This window comes from Astyanax mexicanus, chromosome 3 (genome assembly GCF_023375975.1).
Source record: "Astyanax mexicanus isolate ESR-SI-001 chromosome 3, AstMex3_surface, whole genome shotgun sequence".
NCBI lineage: Eukaryota > Metazoa > Chordata > Actinopteri > Characiformes > Acestrorhamphidae > Astyanax > Astyanax mexicanus.
Window position 1 is genome coordinate 16,582,247 of NC_064410.1, and position 15,794 is coordinate 16,598,040.

A 15,794-nucleotide genomic window follows, 5' to 3' on the forward strand; every position below is an offset into this window, starting at 1 on the left:
AAAGTTTAGCTGCAGCTACTGCTGCTCAAGAGGGAACACCAGATTCTGGTAATCAATACAAATAAAATTTAAATAAAATAATTTAATAATGTGTTATTGTAAAGTGTTTCTGACATGAGGCATGTTACTAAGAATGACTCATAAAACTCCATAGTTCCAGCCAGCATTTCCTTTAGTTTTTTCACCTGAATTGCTTGCTGTGTGTCTCTAGATTCAAATCAGTTCCAGCATGGGGTTTTATAACACTCGTCAGGTCTTATGCTGATTGTGATTAGCTCAAGCTCTCTCTGACCGGTGGTCATCCAAAATTAGTTAAAGTATGGAAAATATTCAATTTTGGAAAATATTCAATGTACTAAGGGTGTTGCAGTACACTCTACTGTGAGGATTGCATTATTGCACATACTAAAACTAAAAAGAGAGTGCACTTTTTAAGAAAAGTGCAGATGTTTGCAGAACAGCACAAGCAACAGAAACATGGTTTTTGACCTGTACCCATTATCTAATGTCATACAGTTCTTGCAAAAAAGATGTAAAATGCTGATTTATCTGACAACACTGCACGCTTCCACAGTATGATGGCCCATACTTCCAGTACTGTCTAGTAGAAAAGTGGACAGAGCTTCTGGACAAGGCTTGAAGACAAGGCTTGTGTTGTGTAGAGTAAAGTTGTAAGTGGTATTTGTGAATATAGTAACTCTGTATTGTAGAGCTTGTTGGTGATAAAGGTCATGGTGAACATAGGGCTTGTGTTGTGTACAGTAAAGTTGTAGGTGGTATTAGTGAATATAGGACATTATAGAGCATGTTGGTGATAAAGGTGTGTAAAGTAATCTCTTCTCTATCAGCTATTGTTGAATGATGGTTCTTGCACACACTGAAATTCCTTCCCATTTCTTTAAAGGTTTAATGGTATTATAGACTGTACATTTCAATCATTTTCTCACATAATTCTTAGAAACTGAGCTTATTGTAGATACCTGCTTTTATACCAAATTATGATTATAGCCACCTGTTCACATTACCCGTTTTACATCATTGTGTTTTTTACCTGGTCAATTTTTTATGTGTTGCAGGTCTGAAATAGAGGAATAGATGTATATTTATAAAATAAATTAAGTTGAGCAGAAAATAACTTATGTTTATGCTTTCTTACAATCAAATAAAATTAAATGAAATATGTTTTTTCAGATATGCTGCTATCTCACTATCATCATCATTTCAAACAATACAGATGTAGGTTCAATGCTGATTTTAGACGGCTGTAGTTGTAGTGTAGCAGTCATCCTGGCACTTGGTAATGTTCAAAAATCTCTGCAATTAATCAAACCCACTCTAATTTGTTACATCTTAACCACTGACATTACGCATACATCCCCCATCTTCCCCCAAAACACACACACACAACAAACAAGCTTTTAAAAGCTCGCACACAAGTACAGAAGTAAAACATACTCACAGCTTTAGGCTGACCATCTGAGGGTCCACACCCCGCATCATTCGGACCGAGGAAAAACACAGAAAAACTCCTTTACAAAGAAAAAGGTATGTAAAATGTAAAAACAGCAGGTTTAAAAGCGCCTATTATTTACAGGTTTGTCCACTTCAGTCTTTCCCCCTTATTAGAACAGGCCACCCCAAGTCAGTCAGACCAGCGTGGTCTTCTTCTCCCTCTGCTCTCCTCCATCTGCCTCGTACGTGGTGACGGTCTTGTTTTGGTCCCAGCGGGTGGCAGGGGACCCCTGCATGACCACCAGCCTGATGGGGGTCTGTGTGGCGCTGGGCTGGGGGTCCGGTGCATACTCTTTTGTGGGGTCCTTGCCCTGGCAGTCGTAGAGGATGCAGGAGATGAGGAAGACCAGCAGCAGGATCACATAGCTAGCGATCAGTATGATCAGGTTCAGAGTGACCGGGTCAATCTCCACGTCGTCTACCTGGAAGCCCATCATGGTGCCGGCTGGACAGAGAGGGGCCCGAGGGGGGCCCAGAGACTGCACACAAACTGTTAGATCATTCAGCTCTGGAATAAAAGATAGAGCTCTCTTTCTCTCTCGCTCTCTCCTTCTGTCTTTTGTTCTGATTTGCTCTATCTGTTCAGCTCTCTTTCAGACAAACTATCTCACTTTATATTTGTCTTTTTCAGTGTCTGCCTATTGCCTCATCTTGTCTTTGTCTCTCTCTCTCTCTCTACATCTGTCCAAATGTCTCTCACACACACTTAGAAATCCTACTTTTAAATATCAGTACTTTCCACGTTATTCCCTCTCTCTCTGTCTGATTGCTCTCTCTCTCTCTCTCTCTCTCTCTCTCTCTACCCCCACTTATTCTCTCTCTCTCTGGCTTTGTGGTAAAAATACTTTAATCCCCCCCACCCCCCGCTGTTCTAACCTTGACTTCATTCAGCCAATGAACAGATGCCTGCTAAGCTGCCCATAGTGGTTTTTGCCAGCAGATCCATACGCTGAATTACAGACCGGGTGAGAACGAAGACTTTGGTAAAACAGCTTCTATTGAACCACACACACACACACGCAAATATGTTTATGACATGGACAGAGCAGACCTAACATTTCAGGGATAAAGAAATTTGAAGTAAAGAATATCATCAGCCAATAAGATCCATTGTTCTCGATCAATCAGAGTGCATGGTTTATTTATTTTATTTCTTTGCTGTTAACATCATATGCTCAAAATAGCAGTTTTATGGAGAAAAACTCACATAAATCACATAAAAAAAACCAGCATTTTAACATATGCATAACATCAATCATTCAGTGTAAAAAAAAGGCAAAGTGCACTCCTGGCTGTCTTTCTTTTTGCTCAATAGGATTCCCCTTTTTGCAATAAATATGAGAATGTGCTTCTAAATCAAGAATAATTTAATAATGTGTCATAATGTGGCCCTCTAGGTTCTTCAATTATAAAATGGAGCCAGTAAGCACTTTCAATGCAATGCTTCTACAATAGTAGTGTCCTTAAAAGTAAATGTTATACAGGTTTCTCCTAAAGGTAAGAGAATGTGTGCCCAGTTCAATAAAAATCATGTAATGTGCAGACAATTTGTACCACCCAAACTTGTGGATAAGAAATAAATGTTTTAATGTTAGAAGGCCAAGTGAAAACCATAGTATAATTGAAAAGCAGCACAAAAAGGCACAGTAAGGCACAGTAACAGCAACATGGAACTCGGAAAAAAAAAGCCAAATCCAGGATCCATTTCTATTCTTTCCAAAATAGATCTGGCATACTGGCTGACTGACTACAATACACTGTGCTTCCACTGTGAGTTGGTTTATAATCCCAGAGGATTCCAGTAGAGAAGTGGACAGAGCTTCTAGACATAGTGAATATAAGGCTTGTGTTGTGTTCAGTAAAGTTGTAAGTGGTATTAGTGAATATAGTAACTTTGTATTGTAGAGCTTGTTGGTGATAAAGGTCATGGTGAACATAAGGCTTGTGTTGTGTAGAGTAAAGTTATAAGTGGTATTAGTGAATATAGTAACTCTGTATTGTAGAGCTTGTTGGTGATAAAGGTCATGGTGAACATAAGGCTTGTGTTGTGTAGAGTAAAGCTGTAGGTGGTATTAGTGAATATAGTAACTCTGTATTCTTAAGCTTCTTAATATATCAGAAAAACAAACAAAAACTGAGATATAAAGAAATAATCACAGAGACTTAAAAAACAAAGACTATAAAACAAATGACTAAATCAGGTTGTCACGTCTGGTGCTGTTAGCTCCTCTGTCCCTTCCACACCCAGCTCTAACGGAGGTTCTCAGGTTAACAACTACACTACCCAGAATGCACCACCCGCTGACATCACGCACTCACCTGATCACGTGACACCTCACCTGCTTCCACCAGGAAGCCCCGAATACTAATTACTGGCACTATAAAGGTGCAAGCCAAACAGACTTCATCGCCGCGTATTGTAGGTTATCCTCATACAAAGCGTTACTTATCTCTTGTCTCAGTTTACTTTGTGTATGACCTTGCTTTTTGTTTCTCGACGCCGATTTTTGCCTCTGTCTTTGATATTGGATTGTTTGTGTATGACCTGGACTGTACTTTCACCACCGCCTCTTGGATTATCTCTGATACTGGATTGCTTGTGTATGAACTCTGGACTGTCTCTCGTTTATGGTATGGTTTTGTCTTCATTGCTCTGTCTACTGGTGATCAACCTTATTTCTGTATCGACCCTGATTACATCTGTTTATTATTATAATAAACATACTTTGTTTTTATCAGTATCTGCGCTTGTCTGCTATTCTGTTCTGACCATGACAGAATACGCGGCCGAACTAAATCAGATAGCAGATACTGAGGCTATTAGATCTGGTTTAGCCAACCAGGGGAGGCTACTCGGTCAGCACCAGCAAACGCTCGCTGGTGTGACCCAAGCTGTTTCTGAGCTAGCCCGCCAGCAAACCACGCAGCAGCAACAACTAGCTGAGCTGCTAGCTCACCTCAGAGGCGTAACTGAGCCTAGCCCTAGCCCGTTAGCTGCCCCCAGTATGCCTAACGCTAACTCTTCTGTGCCTGGATTTTCTGTCTCTAAACCGGAGTTGTTTGATGGGGATCCGGAAAAATGCAGCGGTTTTCTTTTACAATGCTCCGTGTTTTTCAGTAATTCACCGCCTACAACCTAAGATCGGTTTTATTATCTCACGGCTTTCTGGTAAGGCACTCGAGTGGGCTACAGCTATTTGGGAAGACCTTTCTGGGGCTAGTTACACTGACTTTTTGGCTACTTTCCGCTCAGTTTTTGATCATTCGCGTTATGGACAGTCTAATGGAGAACTTTTGCTGGCTCTCAAGCAAGGTCAGAAGCCGGTGGCTTCCTACGCTTTGGAGTTTCGCACTCTCGCAGCTGGTAGTGGGTGGAATAACGCTGCTTTAATCAACGTGTTTAGATGCGGACTGAACCCAGATGTACAGAGGGAATTAGCCTGCAGAGATGATTCACTGACCCTGGATCAGCTCATCTCACTGTCGATCCGGTTGGATCAACTTCTCTCGCGCCGACCCAAGACCAGTCCTCGCACTCAACACACTCCTGTGTCTCTGCCCCGCGCTCCCACTCCAGAGAAAGCTGCGCTGCCTGCCCCAGAGCCCATGGATATCCAGAAAACCCGGCTAACTCCAGAGGAGCGGCAGCGTCGAATCCGGCTTCGCCTATGCCTTTATTGTGGAGAGGCCGGGCATTTCAAGGCTGAGTGTGGTCTCCTGACCCGACCTGTGAAAGCTCCAGCCCTGGGACAGCTAACGTGGTACGTAAGCACAACACAATCCTTCGCTCTAAATGTTTTTCTTTGCCTGTAAATATTATGTTACCTACTGGTATGCTCTCTGTCCCAGCGCTTGTAGATTCCGGGTCGGAGGGGAACTTCATCAGCCAGGACCTAGTTAAGGAGCATGGAGTGCCCACCAGAGAACTTCTACGTCCATTAGCCATCCATGCTGTTGATGGAAAGACTGTCCGCTCCAAGCCGGTTACCCTGCAGACTCTGCCCATCACTCTACAAGCCAGCGCTCTTCATTTTGAGGAACTACCACTTTTCGTGCTTCCCTGCACCGAGCATCCAGTTATCCTGGGCATGCCATGGCTGAAGACTCACGATCCCACTGTCTCCTGGCGCGATGGGGATATCACGGTTTGGTCTGCTCACTGTCATGAACATTGTTTAGCTCTGGATAGTTTAGTTATTCAGTCTACTTCTGTAGAGAGTCCTGAAGTTTCTGATCCCATTGTTGTACCCCCTGAATATTCAGAGTTTTTAGAAGTGTTTAGCAAGGAAAACGCCACTAAATTACCTCCGCATCGCTCTTATGATTGTGCCATCGACCTAGTGGAGGGTGCCACCCTACCCAAAGCTAGAGTCTATCCTCTTACGTTAGATGAGGAAAAGGCTATGAATGATTACGTTACCGAAGCATTGGCTCAAGGTTTCATTCGGCCGTCAAAGTCCCCCGTCGGTTCAGGGTTCTTCTTTGTTAAGAAAAAAGACGGGGGACTGAGACCCTGCATTGATTATAGAGGCTTGAACGCCATAACTAAAAAGTTCGCTTACCCGTTGCCCCTCATTCCTTGTGCTCTCGAACAGTTACGTAAAGCTTCTTACTTTACCAAGCTCGATCTGCGTAGTGCGTACAATTTGATCCGCATTAGGGAGGGGGACGAGTGGAAAACCGCGTTTACCACCACCAATGGCCACTACGAATACCTTGTTATGAGCTATGGTCTCGCTAACGCCCCCGCAGTATTTCAGTCATTTATGAATGACGTATTTAGGGATATGATTGGGAAATACGTAACCCTTTTTATTGACGACATTTTGATCTATTCCCCCGATCTCGAATCACATGTTAAGCACGTTCGTCTAGTTCTTCAGAGGTTGTTGGAAAATAATCTTTATGCTAAAGCCGAGAAATGCGAGTTCCACCTTCAGAGAGTCGCATTTCTCGGCTATGTTATCAACTCCCAGGGAGTCCTTATGGATGACTCGAAGGTAGATGCCGTTACTAGCTGGCCTGTTCCCCAATCTATCAAAGATCTCCAACGTTTCTTAGGATTCGCCAATTTCTACAGGCGTTTCATACGCAACTTCAGTACCATAGCTGCCCCCCTTACCGCGTTAACTAAGAATGCTACCAAAATTCTTAAGTGGTCCCCTGAAGCTGACCAAGCTTTCCAAGCATTAAAAGCCGCCTTTGTCTCTGCCCCCATTCTCACACATCCTAATCCTGATCTGCCCTTTGTAGTTGAAGTTGATGCTTCTAATACTGGTATCGGAGCAGTTCTCTCCCAACGCAGTGGTTCACCGCCTAAACTACATCCCGTAGCCTTTTTCTCAAAGAAAATGTCACCAGCGGAGCGTAATTATGGGATAGGGGATAGGGAGCTGCTGGCTGTTAAACTAGCTCTAGAGGAGTGGCGTCACTGGCTGGAGGGTGCTGCACATCCATTCACCGTTCTTACTGATCACAAGAACCTAGAGTATCTCCGTACTGCTAAACGTCTTAACCCCCGTCAAGCTCGTTGGTCATTGTTTTTCTCCCGTTTCAATTTTTCGATCTCGTTTCGTCCAGGTAACCGTAATACTAAAGCTGATGCCTTATCCCGTGTTTTTAGTTCCCCAGACGACACATGCCACGCTTCCGAACCCGAACACATTCTGCCACCCACTGTTAGAGTGGCAGCTATTAGATGGGAACTTGATGACCTTATTCAGCAGAGTCAAGCTAACACACAACCTCCGGAGGGTTGCCCTCCTCACAAGATTTACGTACCTGAGCAGTTTCGCGATCAGCTCATTGGCTGGGCACATGCTGCCCTTACGTCCGGTCATCCAGGCGTTACACGCACGCTACAACTAATCTCAGCTCGGTACTGGTGGGAAACCATGCGAGCTGACGTCCAAACTTTCGTGGTTTCATGTTCTATCTGCGCACAATGCAAAACACCCAAAACCCTTCCAGCCGGTAAGCTATGTCCTCTACCTGTTCCAGAACGACCATGGTCACATATTGCAGTAGATTTTGTTACCGATTTACCTGAATCTGACGGTTACACTACTGTCCTTACTGTAGTAGACAGATTTTCTAGGGGAGTTAAGTTTATCCCTTTTCCTGCTCCTCCTACTGCTCTTCAGACCGCCCAAGCTATATACACACACATTTTCAGACATTATGGGGTCCCGGAGGACATTTTGTCAGATAGAGGTCCTCAATTTACTTCTCGGGTATGGAAATCATTTTTTGAACATTTGGGTGTACACGTGAGTCTCACTTCTGGGTTTCATCCCACTAGTAATGGTCAATGTGAGAGGGTTAACCAAGAGTTGGGAAAGTTTTTAAGATTATACTGTTTTAAGCATGCGTCTGAATGGTCTCAATATTTAATTTGGGCTGAAATAGCTCAGAATTCTCTGATTAACTCCACGTCTGGTCTCACTCCATTCCAGTGCATTCTGGGTTACCAGCCTCCGTTGGCTCCGTGGACAGCGTCGTCCACTGAGATCCCCGCTGTCGACGACTGGATGAAGCGGAGTGAGCAGGTGTGGGAGGAGACGCATCAGCAAATCTCTGAGGTTTTACGGAAATATAAGGAGCAGTCCGACAGACACCGTGGTACCACCCCCCAATACCAACCCGGAGACAGGGTGTGGTTGTCGACCCGGGACTTGAGGTTTGAAGGGGCCTGTAGGAAACTGCTGCCTAAGTATATTGGCCCATTTAAGGTGTTGTCTCAGGTTAACGAGGTGACTTATAAGATTGAGTTGCCTGCTCAGTACAGGGTGCATAACTCGTTCCATGTTTCTCTGCTCAAGCCTCTTGTCCCAGGTCCGCTTGCTGAGGGTGTTCCAGATGACGTGCCGCCCGCGGCAGTGGAGGGGGAGGATTCATCTACCTATGCGGTACGAGAGGTGTTGGATTCACGCAGGCGTGGCGGTGTGCTCCAGTACCTCATAGACTGGGAGGGTTACGGCCCTGAGGAGCGTTGCTGGGTTGCCGCCGGTGACGTGCTGGATCCTGCTCTACTGGCCGAATTTCATGCCCGTCACCCTAGTAAGCCTGCTCCTAGACCCCGTGGGCGTCCCAAGCGCTCACTCTCTTCTTCGGCTCCGGTGCGTAGGGGTTCCCAGTCTCGCAACCCCCGCCTGCCCGTCACCTCTGAGGCTACGCCTGGTCCTCCCGCCGGTACTCCCTGCCCGTCGGGTGGACGTCGTCGTGGTCGTCCCCGTTCCGGCTCCGTTCCGACTCCCTTGGGGGGAGGTACTGTCACGTCTGGTGCTGTTAGCTCCTCTGTCCCTTCCACACCCAGCTCTAACGGAGGTTCTCAGGTTAACAACTACACTACCCAGAATGCACCACCCGCTGACATCACGCACTCACCTGATCACGTGACACCTCACCTGCTTCCACCAGGAAGCCCCGAATACTAATTACTGGCACTATAAAGGTGCAAGCCAAACAGACTTCATCGCCGCGTATTGTAGGTTATCCTCATACAAAGCGTTACTTATCTCTTGTCTCAGTTTACTTTGTGTATGACCTTGCTTTTTGTTTCTCGACGCCGATTTTTGCCTCTGTCTTTGATATTGGATTGTTTGTGTATGACCTGGACTGTACTTTCACCACCACCTCTTGGATTATCTCTGATACTGGATTGCTTGTGTATGAACTCTGGACTGTCTCTCGTTTATGGTATGGTTTTGTCTTCATTGCTCTGTCTACTGGTGATCAACCTTATTTCTGTATCGACCCTGATTACATCTGTTTATTATTATAATAAACATACTTTGTTTTTATCAGTATCTGCGCTTGTCTGCTATTCTGTTCTGACCATGACACAGGTCTTAACAGACAAAGAAGTGAAATTAACAAACAAAGAATCAAACAGTATAAAGAAAACAAACCAGAACTCTGCAGAAAAAAACACAAATAAACATCTAGACAGGGTTGAACATGACAGCGTCAAACAAAAAGCATGACAGAGAACAAAGGAGCACATCCAAAATACCCCATACCATCACTTCCTTAGCTCAGAAAAATAAACCGCACCCACAGCCTTCAGCAATCAACTATAAAAATAAAATATACTTACAAATCTGCACAGTAACTATAAATTATTATTAGTTATATTTATTTCTGTCAGTTAAAATGATTTATATTTATGTTTAGTACACAGACTAAATAACTGTAACTTAAAATAAAGCAGACAGGCATTCTGCTGTTTAAGAATTTCAACAGATACTTATTCTCACTCAAATGCTAGAGTTTTTAAAATGGAAAATTAAAATAGAAAAGCACTTTGACTAAACATAAATGTATTTCATTTAACTTTGCTATTATTTAACTGAAATTCACTTTTATCTGAAAAAATAAAGCGCATTGTCATCCTGGCGTCTGATGCTGCCCGTCAATTCTATAAAACCTAAAACATTTGAAATACACAGAAATATAAAGCTATATGTTAGCATTCGTTTCTTATCACCAGGGCAAATGTATTAATAAATATATTAATTTAGCTAGTTAAAATCTCATTCAGCGCTCTAAAATTTCAGGCACGCAAAGCAAAGCTTGCAGCACATGCGGCATTGCGTGCAGAATAACCTCTGTCTTCTAAAGAAAACGTTGTAATAAATAAGGAAAATGCATGTTATAAACTCACTATTAAAGCCACATATTTACTGATAACTAATTAACAGAAAATCAGGCAGAATGCGCCGCGACACACTCTCTCTAACTGAAACTGAAAATTGTATTATTCTGCACACTATCAGAAAGCCTGTGATTGTTTTAAATTCGTTTTTTTTTTATTAACCGAATTATTACATATATATACATATATTTATATATGTATATATATTGATAATCTCTGATCACTTTTAACATTTTACTTTAATTTCACTGCTATTATTATTTTAATCATACTATATAAATTCTTTACTTTTTCATGTCAATTTTTATGATCTTTTTAAAATGTCCTATTTTTCCTTTTTTATGTATATATTTTTTTCGTCTATAGTAAATGTCAGTTTTTATTTCTTTTTTTATATTTTTAATCCCTTTTAAACTGTAAATTGGGGTCCCTATCCAGTGTAAATAATCGATTGCTTGATTAATATTCAGTGTTTCAGTTTTTATATAAACAATAAACAGAATAAAGAATTAAATAACTTTACTCTTCCCTGAGCTGCTGGTTTATCTTCACAGCGTGACGTACAGTCAGTTTCCTATGCACTCTTAAAATAGGAATGAACAGAAGTCAGAGCGCAGCTGCCTCTTAAAGGGGATGGATACAGACACACTGATTGGCTTATTTCATGTTATGCCCAAAACACACCCATGAATAATTAAGGGAATTAAAACACACCCTTTGCGCTGTTGGATCTGGCGGCGGCAAGGACAGCGATGAGAGTGTTCGGCACGCTGGGGCTGACAAGCGGTTACCGGGAGAAGTTGCTGAGCGGAGCCTGTGCTAAAGCGAGAGTGAGGCTGCCGTCTTTGGATTTTCCACCCAGACTTGGAGTGCTTGCACTGGGGGTTTGGGTTTTCCCTGACTCCCAGGCAAGTCGTGAGTATATCTCCTTTGTGGGTGGAAAAGTGTTTATGTGGAGTGTTAAAGTTGTGAAAGCAACCCAGAGTAAATTGAGTCGAAATTACTGCTTGCTGTGTGGCCAGAATACTGCTTTCATTTCTTTTGCCGTAGCTGCTTCGTGATTGGGTGTTACGTGCAGTCAGCGTGGGTGAGGAGGAATCTCAGCATCTGAGACACATGTGGGAGTCGTGTTCCATCCGCCATTGCCGCTGCGTTGGGCTGCCGCTTGTCTAGACGGTGCGTTTTTTTAATTTTTTTGCACCAGTGAATAAGGACTGAGGTTTTATTGAAAGAATGATGGGGGGTTAAATGTGAGGTTTGGGACTGAATTTAGTTAATTAAGTTCTTTTTTTTTGTTCTTTTTACATACTGGTATTTGTTGAGCTTTTCTGTTATTTCCTCTTTGTTCTCTTTATTTTTGGAGGTTCTTTAACCTATTTTTGTGGTCTACAAGTATTATTATATCTCCTGGCCTTGTGGAGAACGTTTTGTGGGTCGATAAGCTCAATATTGGGATGTACGTAAACTGGGCTTATTATTGTAGTTTTGTTTTCTTTCTTTAGTTTAGTTCCTTTTCCTCTTTTTTTCTATTTTTGATATTTTTTTTAGTTAAGTGGGGTTGTGTTGCTATTTTGTTGGGGAGATATTTTAGAGTTAAGCTGCAGCATATTTTTAGCTACATTGTTTAGGAATAAAGTGTTTAGCTTGTTCTTTTCTTTTTCTCCTCTCCGTTGTCCTTGTACTTCCATTTGGAAGTGGTAGTTTTAAGATTGTTATTCCCCTGTGAAATCCTAATAAATTGTGTTGATTGTGAAAGTGTTTTGGTCACTCTGTGTTGTTCACCCCCAGATTACAAAGAACCTGGTACAAAAAGCTGGTGTTTAAGTTGGGTTAAAAGCACTAAGAGTTCCTGGGACTCGTAGCTGGCGTAGTCGGAGTGTCATTTTGTGGCTCACCAGTGTCACATAGACATGGAACATGAGGGAAGACTGGACAGTGAAAGTAGAAAGAGACTTGACAAGGGACTTAAACTGAACAGGGGACGCAGACTGGACAAAATACTGGACAGGGGGCCGGATGCTAGACTGGGACAGAGACTGGACTGTGGATGGGAACATAGACTGTACAGGGGACAAGGACTGGACGAAAGACTGTACAGGGAGCTGAGACTGGACAAGGGGCTTAGACTGGACAGGGGACAAGGACTGGACACTAGACAGAGACGAAGACTGGAAAGGGGGCTAAAACACAGATGGAACAAGGCTGACCAGAGAACTAGGGGTTGAAACAGACTGGACAAGGGATACATACGGGGACTGAACAGGGGACCGGACAAAAGACTGGGCAGATGATAGAAAAGGGGACTAGGCAGAAGAAGGGGTAAAACTAGACAAAGGAACAGGGACCATAAAAGTGATAGGGACTGAAACAAATACAGTGACTGGGACTAGAACAGAAACACAACTAGACAAGGGTACAGGGACACAGACGGACACAGGAACCACAACTGGGAGGGATACAGGGACATGTAAAAACAAAAAAGGTGCAGGACTGGCAAAAGTCTGATGGGCCAGATTGGGCACAGTTTTCGGGGCAGGTGCAGGAGACCATGGGGTGGGTCTAGGAGCTTGTGAGCTGGGAGTAGGCACAGGAGCTGAGGTGGGTGCCGCAGCCACATGAACTGGGGTGGCAGGGGGCACAGAGTCAAGGATGGCCGGAGCCATGGGCACAGGGTCAGGGGTAGCTGGTGCCGCGGACATAGGGTCGGAGGCAGCAGGAGCCGCAGGAACTGGGTCAGAGGCGGCTAGAGCCGAGGGCACAGGGTCAGAGACGGCCGGAGCCACAGGTACTGGGTCAGAAATAATCACCGAGACTTAAACAACAAAGACTATAAAACAAATGACTACAACAGAGTACATGGGGTATTTATACACAGGCACACACAAGAGACACCTATGAAATTAACAAAGGTGTGTGTTCTTTACAGTAAAGTTGTAAGTGGTATTAGTGAATATAGTAACTCTGTATTGTGGAGCTTGTTGGTGATAAAAGACATGGCGAACATACGGCTTGTGATGTGTAAAGTTGTAGGTGGTATTAGTGAATATAGTAACTGTGTTGTAGAGTTTGTCTGTGATAAAGGACTTAGTGAACATAAGGCTTGTGTTCTGCACAGTAAAGTTGTATGTGGTAAAAGTGACTACAATAACTTTGTCCAGTGTACATTAAAGTTGTAAGTGGGATTTATGAATATAGTAACTCTGTACTGTAGAGCTTGTTGGTGATAAAGGACATGGTGAACATAAGGCTTGTGTTGTGTATAGTAAAGTTGTAAGTGGTATTAGTGAATATAGTAACTCTGTATGGTAGAGCTTGTTGGTGATAAAGGTCATTGTGAACATAAGGCTTGTGTTGTGTACAGTAAAGTTGTAAGTGGTATTAGTGAACATAGTAACTGTAATGTAGAGCTTGCTGGTGAAAAGGGACATTGTGAGCGTAAGGCTTGTGTTGTGTACAGTAAAGTTGTGAGTGGAATTAAGACTAGAAAAAAAAGACTAGACTTAAAAGAGACCTTGATGACTATTGTTAAAAGGCAAATTTGCTATTATTAAAACTCAAAGCCATAGACCCAGATGGAGAACCATCTATGATGGGATCTCTGAATGCTCTTGTTGAGCTGTGCAAGTCTGATAAACGCTTTCTAGATTTTTGGACATTTTACTGCATCATCCACCAAGAGCAGCTGGTGTCTAAAAAGCTAAACTTGGACTACGGCATAAAACCTATATAGGAAATTTTCAATTTTATCTGTACTCATGCCCTAATCACAAACAGTTCAAAAATCTCATTGCAGACCTTGATGAAAACGTTCCCAGAGATTTGCCACTTTTTAATTAAGTCAAGTTGTTCCTGAAAGAAAAGCACAAAGTTTATCCTGAGCATTTGGATTCCCAGACAATTTAAGGTCTGGCTTTTCAGGAAGACATGCTGCAATACTTGACCAGACTAAACTTTGATATCCAGGGGAAATGAAAGGTGCTACTTGGCATAGAACCTCTACTGCAGTCACCATTTGCATTTCTTAACAAACTCGAGCCATTTAAAACTAATCTAAAAAAGGAAGAACTAACACCGCTGGGACAACCTAAACCTTGACCGCGGGTGGCGGTGAACACCGCTGGGACACACCTGATCCTTGGCTGTAGGCGGCGGTGAACACCGCTGGGACACACCTGATCCCCGGCTGTAGGCGGCGGTGAACACCGCTGGGACAAACCTAATCCCCGGCTGTAGGCGGCGGTGAACACCGCTGGGACACACCTGATCCTCGGCTGTAGGGGGCGGTGAACACCGCTCGGACAACCTAATCCTCGGCTGTAGGCGGCGGTGAACACTGCTTGGACAACCTTATCCTCGGCTGTAGGTGGCGGTGAACACCGCTTGGACAACCTTATCCTTGGCTGTAGGTGGCGGTGAACACTGCTGGAACACACCTGATCCCCGGCTATAGGTGGCAGTGAACACCGCTGGGACACACCTGATCCCCGGCTGTAGGCGGCGGTGAACACCGCTGGGACAAACCTGATCCTCGGCTGTAGGAGGCAGTGAACACCACTGGGACACACCTGATCCCGGCTGTAGGCGGCGGTGAACACCGCTGGGACAAACCTAATCCCCGACAGTAGGCGGCGGTGAACACCGCTGGGACACACCTGATCCCCGGCTGTAGGCGGCGGTGAACACCGCTGGGACAACCTAATCTTCGGCCGCAGGTGGCAGTGAACACCGCCGGGACACACCTGATCCCCGGCTGTAGGCGGCGGTGAACACCGCTGGGACAAACCTGATCCTCGGCTGTAGGCGGCGGTGAACACCGCTGGGACACACCTGATCCTCGGCTGTAGGCGGCGGTGAACACCCCTGGGACACACCTGATCCCCGGCTGTAGGCGCTGGTGAACACCGCTGGGACAAACCTGATCCCCGGCTGTAGGCGGCGGTGAACACTGCTGGGACACACCTGATCCTCGGCTGTAGGCGGCGGTGAACACCGCTAGGACAAACCTGATCCTCAGCTGTAGGCGGCGGTAAACACCGCTGGGACAAACCTGATCCTCGGCTGTAGGCGGCGGTGAACACCACTGGGACAAACCTGATTCTCGGCTGTAGGCGGCGGTGAACACCGCTGGGACACACCTGATCTTGGCAGTAGGCGGTGGTGAACACCGCTTGGACAACCTAATCTTCGGCCGCGGGTGGCGGTGAACACCGCTGGGACACACCTGATCCCGGGCTGTAGGCGGCGGTGAACACTGCTGGGACAAACCAGATCCTCTGCTGTAGGCGGCGGTGAACACTGCTGGGACACACCTGATCCCAGGCTATAGGTGGCAGTGAACACCGCTGGGACACACCTGATCCCAAGGCTGTAGGCGGCGGTGAACACCGCTGGGACAAACCTGATCCTCGGCTGTAGGCGGCGGTGAACACCACTTGGACAAGCTAATCCTCGGCCGCGGGTGGTGGTGAACACCGCTGGGACACACCTGATCCCCGGCTGTAGGCGGCGGTGAACACCGCTGGGACAAACCTGATCCTTGGCTGTAGGAGGCGGTGAACACCGCTGGGACACACCTGATCCTTGGCTGTAGGCGGCGGTGAACACCGCTGGGACACACCTGATCCCC

At 44.9% G+C, this 15,794-nt stretch overlaps 2 protein-coding genes across 2 annotated transcripts in view; both read right to left on the bottom strand.

The window, feature by feature from the left end:
- Positions 1-1,617, bottom strand: part of mmd (monocyte to macrophage differentiation-associated) — a 67,221-nt gene extending 65,604 nt beyond the window's left edge. Inside the window, exon 1 of the mRNA XM_022682917.2 lies at positions 1,460-1,617. Within this exon, the coding sequence (XP_022538638.2) occupies positions 1,460-1,500 (41 nt within the window). The 5' untranslated portion in view covers positions 1,501-1,617. The remainder of the gene's footprint in view (positions 1-1,459) is intronic.
- Positions 1,618-1,644: 27 nt separating this feature from the next.
- LOC125799436 (small integral membrane protein 36-like) lies at positions 1,645-2,307 on the bottom strand. The gene has a single exon (XM_049476116.1). The coding sequence runs from the start codon at positions 1,947-1,949 to the stop codon at positions 1,647-1,649; it is 303 nt and encodes a 100-aa protein (XP_049332073.1). The 5' UTR covers positions 1,950-2,307; the 3' UTR covers positions 1,645-1,646.
- Positions 2,308-15,794: the final 13,487 nt, after the last annotated feature.